This window comes from Neoarius graeffei, chromosome 20, assembly GCF_027579695.1.
Source record: "Neoarius graeffei isolate fNeoGra1 chromosome 20, fNeoGra1.pri, whole genome shotgun sequence".
NCBI classification, from domain to species: domain Eukaryota; kingdom Metazoa; phylum Chordata; class Actinopteri; order Siluriformes; family Ariidae; genus Neoarius; species Neoarius graeffei.
Window position 1 is genome coordinate 35,085,184 of NC_083588.1, and position 14,867 is coordinate 35,100,050.

A 14,867-nucleotide genomic window follows, 5' to 3' on the forward strand; every position below is an offset into this window, starting at 1 on the left:
GGAGGATTACATTTTCTGATTTATCCTGCAGGATTTATGAAGCATAAAAACAGATCACTTTTTGTATTACACTCGCTCTATGCACTTCCTGATGGTTATTAAACCCGAGATATTCTGTTTAACCAGACACTCGAAGCTCACAAGCCCTTGTCTGCAAGTGTTCCAAGCATGTCTGAAATGTCATATGTTTGTAAGAGGCTGCCAATGTGAAAGAATCCTCTGTTACGCAAGGGAGAGAAAAAGAAAGAGGAGAGAGAGTGGCAGAAGGATGAAAGGAGACTAAACTAAGGAGAGACTGATAGCACGGCCAGACGTTCAGACGAAGTCAGGCAGGCCAGAGAAGGGGCCAAGGAAGCCCAAACAAAACGCTGCTTTTCTAGAAACAAACATTTATCACTTTTCCAGCACCAGAGGATTTAATAAAGGTCTGAGCTCAGGAGTGATCCAAATTATGTGGAATGCTTGTGCATGCCAAACTATGCTTATTTCCAGACATTACAACAGCTTGTAAAAGAACCATGAACAGAATTCATGCCAAAACCAGACCGACATGTAAAAAGAAGTGATAACCTGCCTGCATGGCCACTTTACCGTGCATGAGTCATGAGAATCTTGGAGAATTATTACTAGTTTGCAAAGCTATTTTTCCAGATAAATCCTAAGCAGCGTTTTTCCTCCACCAATGCAAATTTATAATGGTCTTAAAGTTTACAAAATTAATCGGCAAGCTAAAGGAAGGCCCTGAAACGAATGTGTGATCACAAGCAGGTGTTTACAGTAAGCAGACAGCCTGCGTGTCCAGAGTTCTTTACATGCTGATCCGAGTTCAGCTGGAAGGAGCAGGTGTTGGGCAGCGAGAGCTGAGCTGAGCTGAGCTTCAGTTGGTGTACTGAGGCTAGCGAGAGAAGCCCACGAGTGTTTGGCATGAACTGCATGACTTTCACTGAGCCAAAGATCCTCAATGAGAGGGCCAGCTGCACCCCGGGAACACAGAGTCCACCTGCTTCCCCCAGTTACAGAGCCGAGGAAGAAAGAACACTGACATTAATGAAGAAACTCAGCTAGTCACAGAAGAGCATATAAACACCCCTCGACCTACGTTCAGCTTCGCCACAGATCAGATGTTCCATTTTTATCAGTGATATCCAACGTTGGAGAGAAAACGCAGAAGAGCTGGCCAGCAGAATTGAGCTGGGCATGCCTTTCCTCCCAGTACCTACTCGAGCACTCAAACCACACCGATCTAACCCTTATAGAATCCACAGTCACTGCAAATTGTGCTCCTGTATCGATATGAAACCCCCATTTCTCCATCTCACTTTCATTTCGTTCATACTTAGCTGAATGTTTCAAATGCTTGAGGTTAAGCTTGAGCAGACACTCGCTCGCACTAGATTTCTCAAGCCGTTAGTGTCAGCCATGTTTTACGCTCTCGGCAATGACACGTTCCTCTGTAACCCAGCTAGGAGGGGAAAAAGCGTCCGGTTACCCCGGCAACCAAACAAACGGAGACATCGGCTTCCTCCTGCTGTTGGCCCACTTTGAGGTATCAGTGGAAACTTTCTCCTCCATTCTTTCCCTTGCATATACACTCTCAATTAGGACTCTGGGAAAAGTGACACTGAGTGGCGGAAAGTTGCTATTTTTAATTTGAATCCTCATCAGCAGACAGTGCGAGGTGTGTGTGTGTGTGTGTGTGTGTGTGTGTGTGTGTGTGAGAGAGAGTGCTAAATGTGTTTATGATGACAGAGTAACTCTTAAACAAGATACGCAGAACCTTTATTTTTAAATACATTTCTGAGTGGATAGTATCTCCATCCTTGACTCTTGTATGCTGGAGAAATGGGAATTAAAAAAATATATATTTTTGAGAGTTAAAATTGACCGCAAAGTTGGCATTCGAGCTGCCCTGCTGAGACAGCCAGCCCTGAGCGCGTGATGTCACAGCGGTAACTGGTTTTAAGGCCGAGGCCTTTGACAGCTATAGACCAAAGCCAGACTCGGCAGGCGAGAGTGGTTGCAATGGCCTCTTCGTTCGGGTTTATTGGAGATTCTCTGGATTCCTCAGGTAGTAATACATCTGACTGTGATAGGTCTGAAATTGGAGTGTGTGTACATGCTACTGCTATACACGTAGAACCGTATCAGTTCAAACCATCGGAAAGTGAATCCGATAGTAACACGTCGGCCACGGAGGCCTCCACCTTACGAAATAAAGCCAGAGAACAAAGCCGTCTGCAGAATTGGATGGAACTGAACCGACAGTCTCATGTGACTCTCATTAAAACAGGATAGGTGTTATAACTTATGCAACACACATATACATGCATGCGTTTTTACTGATAAAACGTAAAAGGCTAATTAAATAATCAGATGAACTGAGACAATCACATTCTGAAGCAAATTAAATAATCTTATACCGGTAACTTAAATACACAATACAAGTTACATGTATTAATCTAAATGCAGGTAAACAACAAGCGTTGTTGTTGTTGTTATGTAACCAAATGAGAGTCGCATCTTACCCGTCTGTGTTCTCACTTCTTGAAGGCCGATCTTGTGGCCGATTGTTTTGAAACAATCTGACTTTCAGTTCTTCATTCAGTTCTTCGTTCATTTGCTTCTTCCACGTAAGGGCGAGATATTGCTGCTGAGGCAAGAATATCCAGCAGAGAAATCTGACGACTGGTCAACTCGTTCTCCATACTGAGTACTCCACCGTTACTGCTCGGCTCACGCTCCGGGAGAACTGGTGCAACTGAACTTGCTTTCCTTTTCTTGTAGTTTTCTTTTCCTTTAATTGTTGGCACTGCACCCTCTTTCAATACGGGCTTATCGCCAACGCTCCTCAACAGATCAGAGGTTTCGTACGAGTCATCAGTAAAATGTGCTCGTGAATTTCTCGCAAAAGATGTCCAAATCTTTGCAGTTTGAACATTGTTGGGCCATGAATGCAACATAAATCCACCTTCTGTCGTGTTGCTGCACCTGCCAGCAACACATCTATGTGGCATGGTGATAAATTAGCTCAAAATGGGGAATCGAAGTTGCAGTTAGCTCTGTGTTTTAGTATAGCGAAAATGGCGATGAGACCGATAGCCTTCCTGTGGTGACGTGTCAAGGTCATTCACTCCGATCGCTACCTATATGAATCACTTTAATCGTAAAAATTACTATTTTAGATTTATTGTTAACGCTTAAAACTATTCCTGTGCCATTCTTGAGGTCTCAAGGCATTTATAAACAAAACGTGAGGCCATGGTTCTGCGTATATGCTTTAAGCTTCTTTTGAAAGGCTAGAAAATATTGAAAGCAGCATGACCTCTGCACACTGCTGTCAACTTGATCTACATGAGTCTTAAGTGACCTAAAATCACCAGACAGCCTACCTACGTATGTGTAGTGTAGTGATAAAGGTAACTGGGTTTATTACAGCCAGTTATTATTATTACAGGTCATACACTCATACCTGAAGAGAGATAAGCATATCTCAAACAATGCGAGAAATAATCAAGCTAAGACGCACACCAAAACGTGGGAATCCTTTGACAGAAGACGGCATTTAAGAGGAGTAAATTTAACAAAAAAAGAACCCCAACACATTTAACATTTTTTGTCAAATTTGTTAAAGGAGTACGCCACCCCCAAGTGAAATTGAGTCAGTCCCTGCAGTCCCTAGAGTTGGATGAGTGAGCCAAAGCGTTTTGTAGCCGACCCAGCCATTGTCCTGATCTGGAAACGTCCCAGTTAGCTTTAGCTTAGCGTAGTCGCAGGCGCAAAGACACCACGCAGCACCACAGCTTCTGTCAATACACCAGTGTTACCAGGGAAACCAGGGTTTTCAGGTGCTGCGTGGTGTCTTTGCGCCTGCAGCGGTGCTTTGCCTGTGCTGTGGCCGAAAATAGCTCCAGATATAAATTGGTCTAGTAAATCCCTTCGTGTTAATTTGCATTGATATGTGTACTCGATGTGAATGTACAGGTCATGAGAAATAATTATAAAAAATCTTGAGTTATTTGATTCACTTTTGCAACGACAATGCTAGCTGGACACGCCGGATTACAGCAACTACGCTAAGCTAAAGCTAACCGGGACGTTTCCAGATCAGGACAATGGCTGGGTCGGCTACAAAACGCTTTGGCTCACTCATCCAACTCTAGGGACTGACTCAATTTCACTTGGGGCTGGCGTACTCCTTTAACATCGCAATAAATGCATGTTTTTCCATTAATTATAGAAACTTTCTTAGCACTTCTGTATGTGATTTTGTGGCATGGCGATGATTATAATTCTACAGAGGATATTTTTAAGGGTTTGCCACCAGTGTACGGCTCACAGGTTTCCAGCAAAGCAATAGCAACTGGATCAGTGTGTGTGAGACAACAAGAGATCGCGTGTGATATAGTATCCATGAGTGAGACACTGTGAGGTCATGTGACAGGGATGGCGTGTGTGCTCGAGTGTACAAGTGAGACAGCGTGTGAGAAGGATAAAAAGTACGCCTTCGTGTGTTACTTACAAGTCATAGTGTTGGTTCCATTTGGGGTCAAGAGTGTTTCTCACAGTGTCTGTGGAGTGACACTGCCCTGAACCGTCCACCACCACCTTAGCAAAGGGGTCAGGCAGGCCTGCCATAGACATTACACATATAAATAAATACACTCATTTACACACACAATTTCGTCACTGGAACGCTCTTTAAATTTCCAGTCTACTTTTTATTCAGATGCCATATTTAGAATATCCATATTACAATGCTTAATATCACATGCTCCACTTTTATTCATCCAACAGCAGCATAACAAAATCACAAAGTTTGAGATATTAATTTTGCTGTTAAATTATTTTGGTGTAAATGATGCTGTCTCTTTAAAATGTGTCTAAATAATGCATGTCACATGTAACACACTTATGTGGAGGCCTGGAAAAAAACTTCACATGGTGATATTTTCACATTATCACATGTCCACATTTCTGAAAACTACGGGCTTCCTGGACTGAAAGACTTCTCTTTCACATCTCTAAGTAAAAAGTTCTACCCTGTGAAAGTCTAGTTAAAGGTGGGGTACGAGATTTTGGAATAACGGTTCCCGCAAGCCATATTTTGAAAAGAAACACACCCGCCCTCGCCATGCTCCCACCCCCCTGCATCTCCACCCCTATAAACGTGGCTGCGCTGTGACTGCAAAATCAGAAAAGTCACTCGTTTTTAACTTGCTCTAGTGACCTCATTTTTTACACTACAGACAAAAAAATTACATCAGTGTGTTCAGGAGAGCCTTGTGGCGCTCACTGTGAAAGAATTTTGTGAATATCTCCTTCCGCTTTCGTGTAAATCCCCGTTGTTTGGAGGGAGCGCACTGAGAAAATCCTGCGCTTTCTGTGTGACACTCTGCTCGCAGCGCACGGGTGGGGGAGGGGCTGCTTGCTCTCTCTCACACACACACACACACACACACACACACAGAGAAGGGACGGGCTGCTCGCGGGCTTCAGTCTGATTGACGTGTCAGTATCCAATCATTTTGAGGTGGTACCTCGATATGATTGGATGGCGTTTTTCCTTTATTTTACACTGTAGACTGGATTAAAATATTTCGTTTTTGGGTCAAACCTTCTATTGTACTGCTTGCAACATGGGTGTGAGGAGCTTTTCAAGCAATATGGTAAAAAATACTCCTGAAAAAAAATCTCATACCCCACCTTTAATGGCCACAAGTGAAAGACAGAAAACTGCATTTAAAGATTCTGTCTCAATTTCACTGTAGTGCAGGAGCATCGCGGACATTTCCAAAGTCGATATCTGTTTACAAAGTGAATTCAGCTCATGTCCATTTTGCTGTGGGACGTACATAGTGTGACATTCACTATATGTGTAATACACACTTGTGCTGTATTCAACTAAAGGTTGTAACTTGTGATTTTCAAAAACTCAACTCAATTTTCAAATTTGGGGAAAAACGAAAGACGGCGCTCACTCAATTAGGAATTCCGACTCAGGAACTCGATACAGTCTCCTCAACCATGAGAGCACGGAGTCGTCCATGTACCCCCCACCCCACCCCACCTCTGAATTTTGAACATATGGAGATCAAAAATGATTGTAAAATCCCACTTCTGCAGTATTTTGAATGCAGCACACTGCAAAAAAAAAAAAAGATATCTTAAGTTATCTTGAATAGTTGAAACGATCTAGCATTTCCTATTAGAAGAATACAAAACACCAATTTTGAGATTATTAAACTTAGTTCTCGATTGCAACCAACTTGTTCTAAGATGCCTTATCAAGTAAAAATCTGTCCATACAGCAAGATAATTTCACTACTATTAAGTAATTTTCTCCTCAAATTCAGTTTTCAATTTTTTGCAGTGCAGTGAAAAGCACACTTGTGTAGCTAATGTTATAAAATAAACCAAAACATTTCCATAACGTTTTTTAACCCTCTGGGGTCGAGAGCTTTGTCGGCGAAGCTCGGCAGGTTTAGAATGAGTAGGTCATGTATTTAGATTAATATCTTTGCGAGTTTTTTTTTATCATACTTTACACTTTCCTCTGTGCCCACTGACAAATAATGCTATATTTTTTAAAGTACCTAAATTAGATGAAACATAAAACTTGTCACCTTACTCAGTCACACTTGAGTCGGAGCACTGAGCGTCCACTTACGCATTCATAAAAGACTATTCATATGGTAACGGCATGATAATCACTTTCACTCTTTCGGTTTCGATTGGTTTCTCTTTCACGGTGAGAATGCCCACCGTAAACAGGATAAAATATGTCAGCCATAGTTTAGGCTACCTGTTTGGAGGTAAAACTTGTTGTGAGCTGGCATGGCGATTTGATGCTCAGCAGGCGATTCGGATGTTTCAGGACAGCGATTTGATGTCAAGACAGCAATTCAATTCATGATTCAGGACAGCGATTCAATTCAACCTTGTGAACTGCGACACTGACGATGAGCGGTGTCATTTTGAACTTCGATTTGATCCAGTCGAAATCAGCTCAAGTAAATATTTATTTTATTTCTTATGAGCATATCGGTTGATATGCATGCGGTGTAGTGCATAATCTTTGCATACTTCTTGAGTAAATAAAATGCACACAGTCACGTGTTTGCTCTCTTTTTCGTTTTTTTCTGGCACTCATCATTTTGGCATGCTCTGATGTCGTCAGTTTCAACAAATCTAAGCAGTATTTTCAGTCATATGACTTTTTTATATTTGGCACAAGTTCAGCTACAATGTAGTACGTACAGTTGTGGTCAGAAGTTTACATACACTCATCATGGGCATGAATGTCATGGTAATTTTGGGCTGTTAATGATTTCCTTGAACTCTTCTTTTTCCAGGGTGGAATGATTGCACAGCATACATATTTAATGACTTCAAAAACCAAGAATTGAGTGCAAATGTTTGAAGTTATTTTGGATTTTCTCTAATCCATACAGGGTCAAAATTATACAAACAGTCTCAAATATATACATATACCCCCAAAAAATATTTGGTTAAATGTCCCTTAGCAAGTTGAAGCTCGACCAGACGCTTTTGGTAGCCATCAACAAGCTTCTGGCATAATTCTGCCTGGATATTTGACCACTCTTCTTGGCAGAATTGACAGAGTTCATTTAAACTGGTTGGTTTCCTGGCACGGACCCGGCTTTGAAGAGTCGTCCACAAATTTTCAATAGGGTTGAGGTCGGAGCTTTGGGAAGGCCATTCCCGAAGTTTAATGTTAGCCTGCTTTATCCATTCCAAAACCAGTTTTGATGTGTATTTGGGATCATTGTCCTGTTGGAACACCCAATTGTGTCCAAGTTTCAATTGTCTAGCTGTTGATTTGAGGTGAAGTTGAAGAATGTGGAGGTGCTCCTCCTTCTTCATTATTCCATCCACTTTGTGCAATGCACCAGTACCACCGGCAGCAAAACAGCCCCAGAACATGATGCTACCACCACCATGCTTGACAGTTGGTAAAGTGTTCTTAGGTTTGAAAGCCTCCCCTTTACTCCTCCAAACATACCTCTTGTCATTGTGGCCAAATAGCTCAATCTTTGTCTCGTCTGACCAAAAAACTATTCTCCAGAAGGTATTTGGCTTGTCCATGTGGGCAGCTGCAAATTTCAGTCGAGCTTGAAGGTGCTGATTTTGGAGCAGGGGCTTCTTTCTTGGTCGGCACCCTTTTAGTCCAAGGCGATGTAAAACTCACTTCACTGTGGACAGTGACACTGGTGTTCCAGCAGTTTCCAGTTCATCGCAGGCTTGAGCCTTCTCATTGAATGGAATGGAATTTTTTTACTCTTCTCATTGAATACCCCTCCCACTGCCAACCCTTTATCCCAAAACAATAGGACAAAAAATTTTTGATGGCCAGTTGATTGTTCAAATCCATGGAGCAGATTTAAGGTTTTGTGCTTGATACATTCCTAAAGGCCAATTTATGCTGACAACCCAGTCCTCGCAGACGGCGTCGCAGATAGTGTCTGCGTAGCCCCCCCACCTTCGCAGATGCTCTGCGCGCACCTCCCAAAAATTGTGACCACCGCAGAAGCCTCGCAGACAGCGTCGCAGACAAGAGGGCTCTGATTGGTCCACTCTACATCCGCTGTACACGCACTTCTGCTTCCCTACTTTCCCGGTTTGGTTTGTTTTCACGACTGCCATTTTTAAAAACAAGAGCGAAGATGGAGCAGCACGAAGAGCGGTTGATCGAGGAAGTGAGGAAGTACGTACACCTATACGACTCCAGTTCTAGTCATTATAAGTAACTGGAGGATAAACACTCCACTAACCACACCCACCAACTACTCCTAGCGATTTCGCGACTTCGCGCCCCCTTGCGTTGTGGTGGTGAATGACATCGCGTACGCCTATTACTCCCCGCTCAACGATAAATTACAACTGTCTGCGAAAAGCTATCTGCGAAAGCCTTGTCGCAAGAGCATGCAGAGGCCCTAAGACTGAACAGAATCACCTCAAGTGACCAAAACAGTTCATCACAATGGGTAAGGTCATGTTTTTTCCCCCCCACACGTTCCAACACGGTTCTAAAACTGCTTTTTACAACATCTTCATTTATCTGTTATTTTTTTAAAAGTACAATCATGACGTACATACTACATAGATATTATTGTAGCTGAACTTGTGCTGAATGCAAACAAAATTCATATGACTTTGAAAATACTGCTTAGATTTGTTGAAAGTGACATTAGAGCATGGAAAAATCATTAGTGCCAGAAAATACCCTCAGACCCCAGAGGGTTAAAAGGATTAAAAAAAAAAAAAAGTTAAAAAGGTAGAAAATCTTAATTCTAGTTAATTTTGCTGTTTTTATGTGGATCCTGAAGGATTATAAAATCTAAATATCGGACGAGAGATAAAGGGCGCATCGGAGTATAAAAACAAATGTGAAAGAATAAAGCTTATGAAAAATGTATGGCACAGCCTCTTTAGTTGTCTTTGCTTAAAGAAACGTAACATGATTCAAAAGGAAAGCGTAGTTCTACTGGACGCACGCGCACACAGCGTTATGATGAGACGGTATGCAGTAACTGGCTCCTGGGTGGCTGACCCTGACAACCTGTTACTCCGACACCCAGAACCCAAACAACTCCAAACACACACTTTAATTTGCCTCCTGTCCAGTGTATGGCTGTACGGGGTTACAGTAGAGGGGCACACCTCTACTTTGTCAGTCTACGTGTTATTTTAACATTGGGCCACACCAATTTAATTAGTTGGTTCTCGGATTTTTTCAGGAAAAATATGAAGCGAGCGAGCGAAATAAAAATAAAATTAAAAAAAAATGCTCTGATGGTAAAATTAGCGGTGGAAATGGAGGGCTTTCATAATAGACAAACAAAACAAAGACAATACATTATTGTTACACATTTCATATGGCTCTTTTAATAGCTTATCTTATTTCCACCCATATGCATTATATTTTGATAAAGGCGTACGGTTTGTCATTTAAGAGTTGGTGAACCTAGGCACCAAGAAAACTGGCTGTGGGACTGAGGCAGAATTGCAAAATGCATGAAATATAATGTAGACTAGGCGTACTGTAGGCCTACATTCAAACTCATTTTTCTGTCACGAAAACAGTTTATCACAGCAACGGGTGACTAACAGCTTTAGAACGACAAGATCGCGCTGTTTCACCAGATATGCGGACGGTAGCCTATGTGACTAAAACTCCGCGATCAATTTAACCGAGATGAATATTCATCAACGTGCAGTTAGGTGAATCGGGCTAGAGTAAGAGCAGATTTTTTTGCATGAGAAACAGGTGGTGTGTTGCGTGAGGGCATGAGAGGGCAGTCATACGCGTGTCTCACGCTCACTACATAACAGTCGGCAGCCCTGCTCAAGAGGGATGCTACCCAGAAAAAATGAACAAGGGAATAAACCCAGTAGGCCTACAGTAAATTTGTGTCATGCATTGTCCTTGTCAGCAGGGCTAGCTCTGGCTGCACGTCTTTTATCAGGCAATCCAGTAAACAGATAGGCTAAATAAACGATTGAATTACAGTCAATTGAACATCTACAATGCACAGAAAAAGAGATTTGACCAGGAGTAGGCTACTTCTGATGGCTAAATACTTCAAATGATTTTTTGTTTGCCCCTCACATCAATCAATGAAATACATAAATCAAACCCACCTCCACAGAGTTGTTGTCCAAGTTGGCACATCGCAGGCTAACAAGCTCACGGCATCTTGAGCACAACTGTGCAAAGTTTTCCCCCTCTTGAATTTCGACACTACGGAAGCCGACAGAGGCCCTTCATATAATCTTTTTTTATTCACCTTGTTATCCCGAGATAACCACATAATTCAGGATCTCGAAAAAACAACACAACTAATTCGAGATCTCGAGAAAACAAAACCGTTATCCCGAGATAACGACATAATTAATTCAGGATCTCGAGAAAACACAACTAATTCGAGATCTCGAGAAAACAAAACCGTTATTTCGTGATCTCGAGAAAACAAAACAATTATTTCATGATCTCAGCTGGATCACTGTATCTCCGTCGGTAGAGACGAAGCCGGGCCAGTCTTCTGCGGAGGTGCCGCGGACTAATTTTGAAATTATCCCTTATTAAAAGACTTACTGCAATCTCTCCGTGTCAACCCCTGATCAAAATATTGCCTTATTAGGTGATCAATTATTCCAGACAGTCTAATGACCAAAGTTGCGTCTATACAGAATGAGAAATAGCCCCAAAGTCAGCATATCACAAGTCTCTTGGCGCACCTGAATGAACCATTTCTCAGCTGTTTACTCGATCATGAAATAATTGTTTTGTTTTCTCGAGATCTCGAATTAGTTGTGTTGTTTTCTCGAGATCCTGAATTAATTATGTCGTTATCTCGGGATAACAAGGTGAATAAAAAAAAAGGATTATATGAAGGGCCTCTCGCGGCTTCCGTACGACACACCTGTCAAAGATTTTTACGCTTCTGTTCGCTGAATAGCCTAACAATCACAAACACCGGCTTTGCAGGATTCCCCTCCACAGCCATGTTTCTTCCACAAGTCTTTATCTAAAGTGAAAGGGGCGATTTGACTGGTTTTCGACCTCAACCTGCAGTCTTCAGTATTTTGAACCATCAGTCACGATGTTTTTCTGTTGGTGGGAGTTTGATTTCGATTTTTTTTTTGCATTTTGCATTTTCTTCAAGCGGCGATTCAGAGACCCAACTAATCGAATTGGTGTGGCCTTGCACATGTATGCAATCTGCAGACTCGCAGCCATCACACTATGTTTTTTATCCCTTTCCCTCACTCTTCCTGGCCTTTCCCCTTTGTCTCTCTGGAGTTATCGGATCATCCTTTTCATTATCGTCCGCCGTGCACAGTGTTGTGTGTTGGAGCATGACAGAGACCCAAGAAAGAGAGACACATTAGGTTTTTGTATGTAGTGCCCTGCAGCCAAGTGTGCTTTATCTATAAACCGACCCACATTTCTGTTGTCTCATGAGGGAAGAATACTTATCTCGCTCACTGCACATCAAACAGACAGAATGACTCAAGCGCTGTGTAGATTTATATAAAGCTACAGAAATAGAGCGCACACTCTCGTTGAAGGGTTACTTACGAAAGAAGTCTTTCTTCGCCAGATTCTTCGCACAGAGCACTGCAAAACAAGACAGAAAAAGAGTAATTCATTTAATTGACTATCCACAAACATTATTGTGTACATTAAGACAGCAGATCACCACAATCACAATAAAACATAACACGGAGGGTCAGGAAGTATTCTTTAGTCTGGCTGTCAGTGGGGTGTAGTTACAGGATCAGTGTGTGCTGAAATGGGTCAGGAGGAGATGCTCAGATTTATGCTTCGACTCACACTGAGCTCAAAGCACTTAGATCATGAAGACAAGTTTTAAAAACGCATCCTGAGAGTCAGCAGATGTACAGTACAGCATGCAGCTGGTCTCCATTCAGCCAAACTCTTCAAGCACATCCACCGCACGCCATCAGTTTAGAAAAGGTTTCAGTCCTGTTAATAAATAAAAATTTCACTAAAAGAAGAAACACTAAGGAGTAAAATACTGCCTATTATTCAGGATCAAGTTTAATGGTACACCACCATTTTGTTCAGTCTTTTAGGCAGTTATTTTAGCATCATACTGAAAAGAAGAAAAAAAAACACTACAGAGTGTATTAAAGGAGATGTGCAGAACCTTTATTTTTAAATACATTTTTGAGTGGATAGTATCTCCATCCTTGACTCTTGTATGCTGCATAAATGGGAATAAAAATATATATTTGTGAGAGTTGAAATCGACCGCGGCAGCACGGTGGTGTAGTGGTTAGCGCTGTCGCCTCACAGCAAGAAGGTCCTGGGTTCAAGCCCCGTGGCCGGCGAGGGCCTTTCTGTGCGGAGTTTGCATGTTCTCCCCGTGTCCGCGTGGGTTTCCTCCGGGTGCTCCGGTTTCCCCCACAGTCCAAAGACATGCAGGTTAGGTTAACTGGTGACTCTAAATTGACCGTAGGTGTGAATGTGAGTGTGAATGGTTGTCTATGTGTCAGCCCTGTGATGACCTGGCGACTTGTCCAGGGTGTACCCCGCCTTTCGCCCGTAGTCAGCTGGGATAGGCTCCAGCTTGCCTGTGACCCTGTAGAACAGGATAAAGCGGCTAGAGATAATGAGATGAGATGAAATCGACCGCAAAGTTGGCATTCGAGCTGCCCCGCTGAGCCAGCCAGCCCTGAGTGCGTGACGTCACAGCAGGAACCGGTTTTAAGGCCGAGGCCTTTGACCGCTCTAGACCAAAGTCATATAAATAAAAATTTATGGTGAAAGTAAGAAATACCGTTACCGACTTGCTCAACTAAGACTGATTTGACTTCACTGATTGTGGGTTGACTCTCATTAAAACAGGATGGGTGTGGGGGCGTCGTGGCACAGGTGGATAAGGCGCCATACCATAAATCCGGGGACCCGGGTTTGATTCTGACCCGAGGTCATTTCCCGATCCCTCCCTGTCTCTCTCTCCCGCTCATTTCCTGTCTCTACACTGTCCTATCCAATAAAGGTGAAAAAAGCCCCCCCCCCCCAAAAAAAAAATCTTTAAACAGGATGGGTGTTATAACTTATACATGTACATGCATGCATTTTCACTGATAAAACGTAAAAGGCTAATTAAATAATCAGATGAACTGAGACAATCACATTCTGAAGCAAATTAAATAATCTTATACCGGTAACTTAAACACACAATACAAGTTGCATGTATTAATCTAAATGCAGGTAAACAACGAGTGTTGTCGTATTTGTTGTTTCGTATCCAAATGAGAGTCGCAGCTTGCCCGTCTGTGTTCTCGCTTTTTGAAGGCTAATCTTGTGGCCGATCGTTTTGAAGCAATCTGACTTTCAGTTTTTCGTTCAGTTCTCCGTTCATTCGCTTCTTCCACGTAAGGGCGAGATATTGCTGCTGAGGCAAACATATCCAGCGGAGAAATAATAAGGTTGATCCACTCATTCTCCATTTTCTCCATACTGAATACTCCGCCATTACTACTCGGCTCAGGCAATTACTAAAACTCAGGACGGGACGTCACCGGTTTTAGCAACAACCGCAGGGAGGTCACTGCCCGAGCGAGGTCACGTCCCGTCCCATTCCGGGTTTTACCAACAACCCTCGGCTCACACTCCGGGAGAACTGGTGCAACTGAACTTACTTTCCTTTTCTTGTAGTTTTATTTTCCTTTAATTGTTGGTACTGCACCCTCTTTCAATACGGGCTTATAGCCAGCGCTCCTCAACATATCAGAGGTCTCGTACAAGTCTTCAGTAAAATGTGCAGAGCAGAGGAGAGACCACTTCGTAGGCGCCCAATGTGCCCGTGAACTTCTCGCAAAACGCATCCAAATCTCTGCAGTTTGAACATTCTTGGGCCATGAATGCAATGTAAATCCACCTTCTGTCGTGTTGCTGCACCTGTCAGCAACACATCTACGTGGCATGGCGATAAATTAGCTCAAAATGGAAGCTCGAAGGTGCAGTCAGCTCTGTCTTTTAGTATAGCGAAAATGGCAATGAGACTGATAGACTTTCTGTGGTGACGTCACAGATGTCAGCGGTCGGAGCGAATGACCTTCCCTATATGATCATTTTAATCATAAAAATTACTATATTAGATTTATTGTTAATGCTTAGAACTATTCCTATGCCATTCTTGAGGTCTCAAGGCATTTATAAACAAAAAGTGAGTCCATGGTTCTGCGTATCTCCTTTAAGGATGAAAAGAGGGACTTGTCCGATTAGGATTCAACAAAGCTTTATTTCATACAAACTTATTCTAACATAAATAACATGACTAGTCAGTGTCAGAATGATAAGTCCATCAGGA

At 42.5% G+C, this 14,867-nt stretch overlaps 1 protein-coding gene across 1 annotated transcript in view; it reads right to left on the reverse strand.

Moving 5' to 3' along the window:
• The window catches only part of smurf2 (SMAD specific E3 ubiquitin protein ligase 2), a 105,449-nt gene that overhangs the window by 43,486 nt on the left and 47,096 nt on the right, over nt 1–14,867 (reverse strand). Inside the window, exons 2-3 of the mRNA XM_060901578.1 lie at nt 12,104–12,142; nt 4,520–4,628 (exon numbers count right to left, since the gene is read on the reverse strand). Of these exons, the coding sequence (XP_060757561.1) occupies nt 4,520–4,628; nt 12,104–12,142 (148 nt within the window). The remainder of the gene's footprint in view (nt 1–4,519; nt 4,629–12,103; nt 12,143–14,867) is intronic.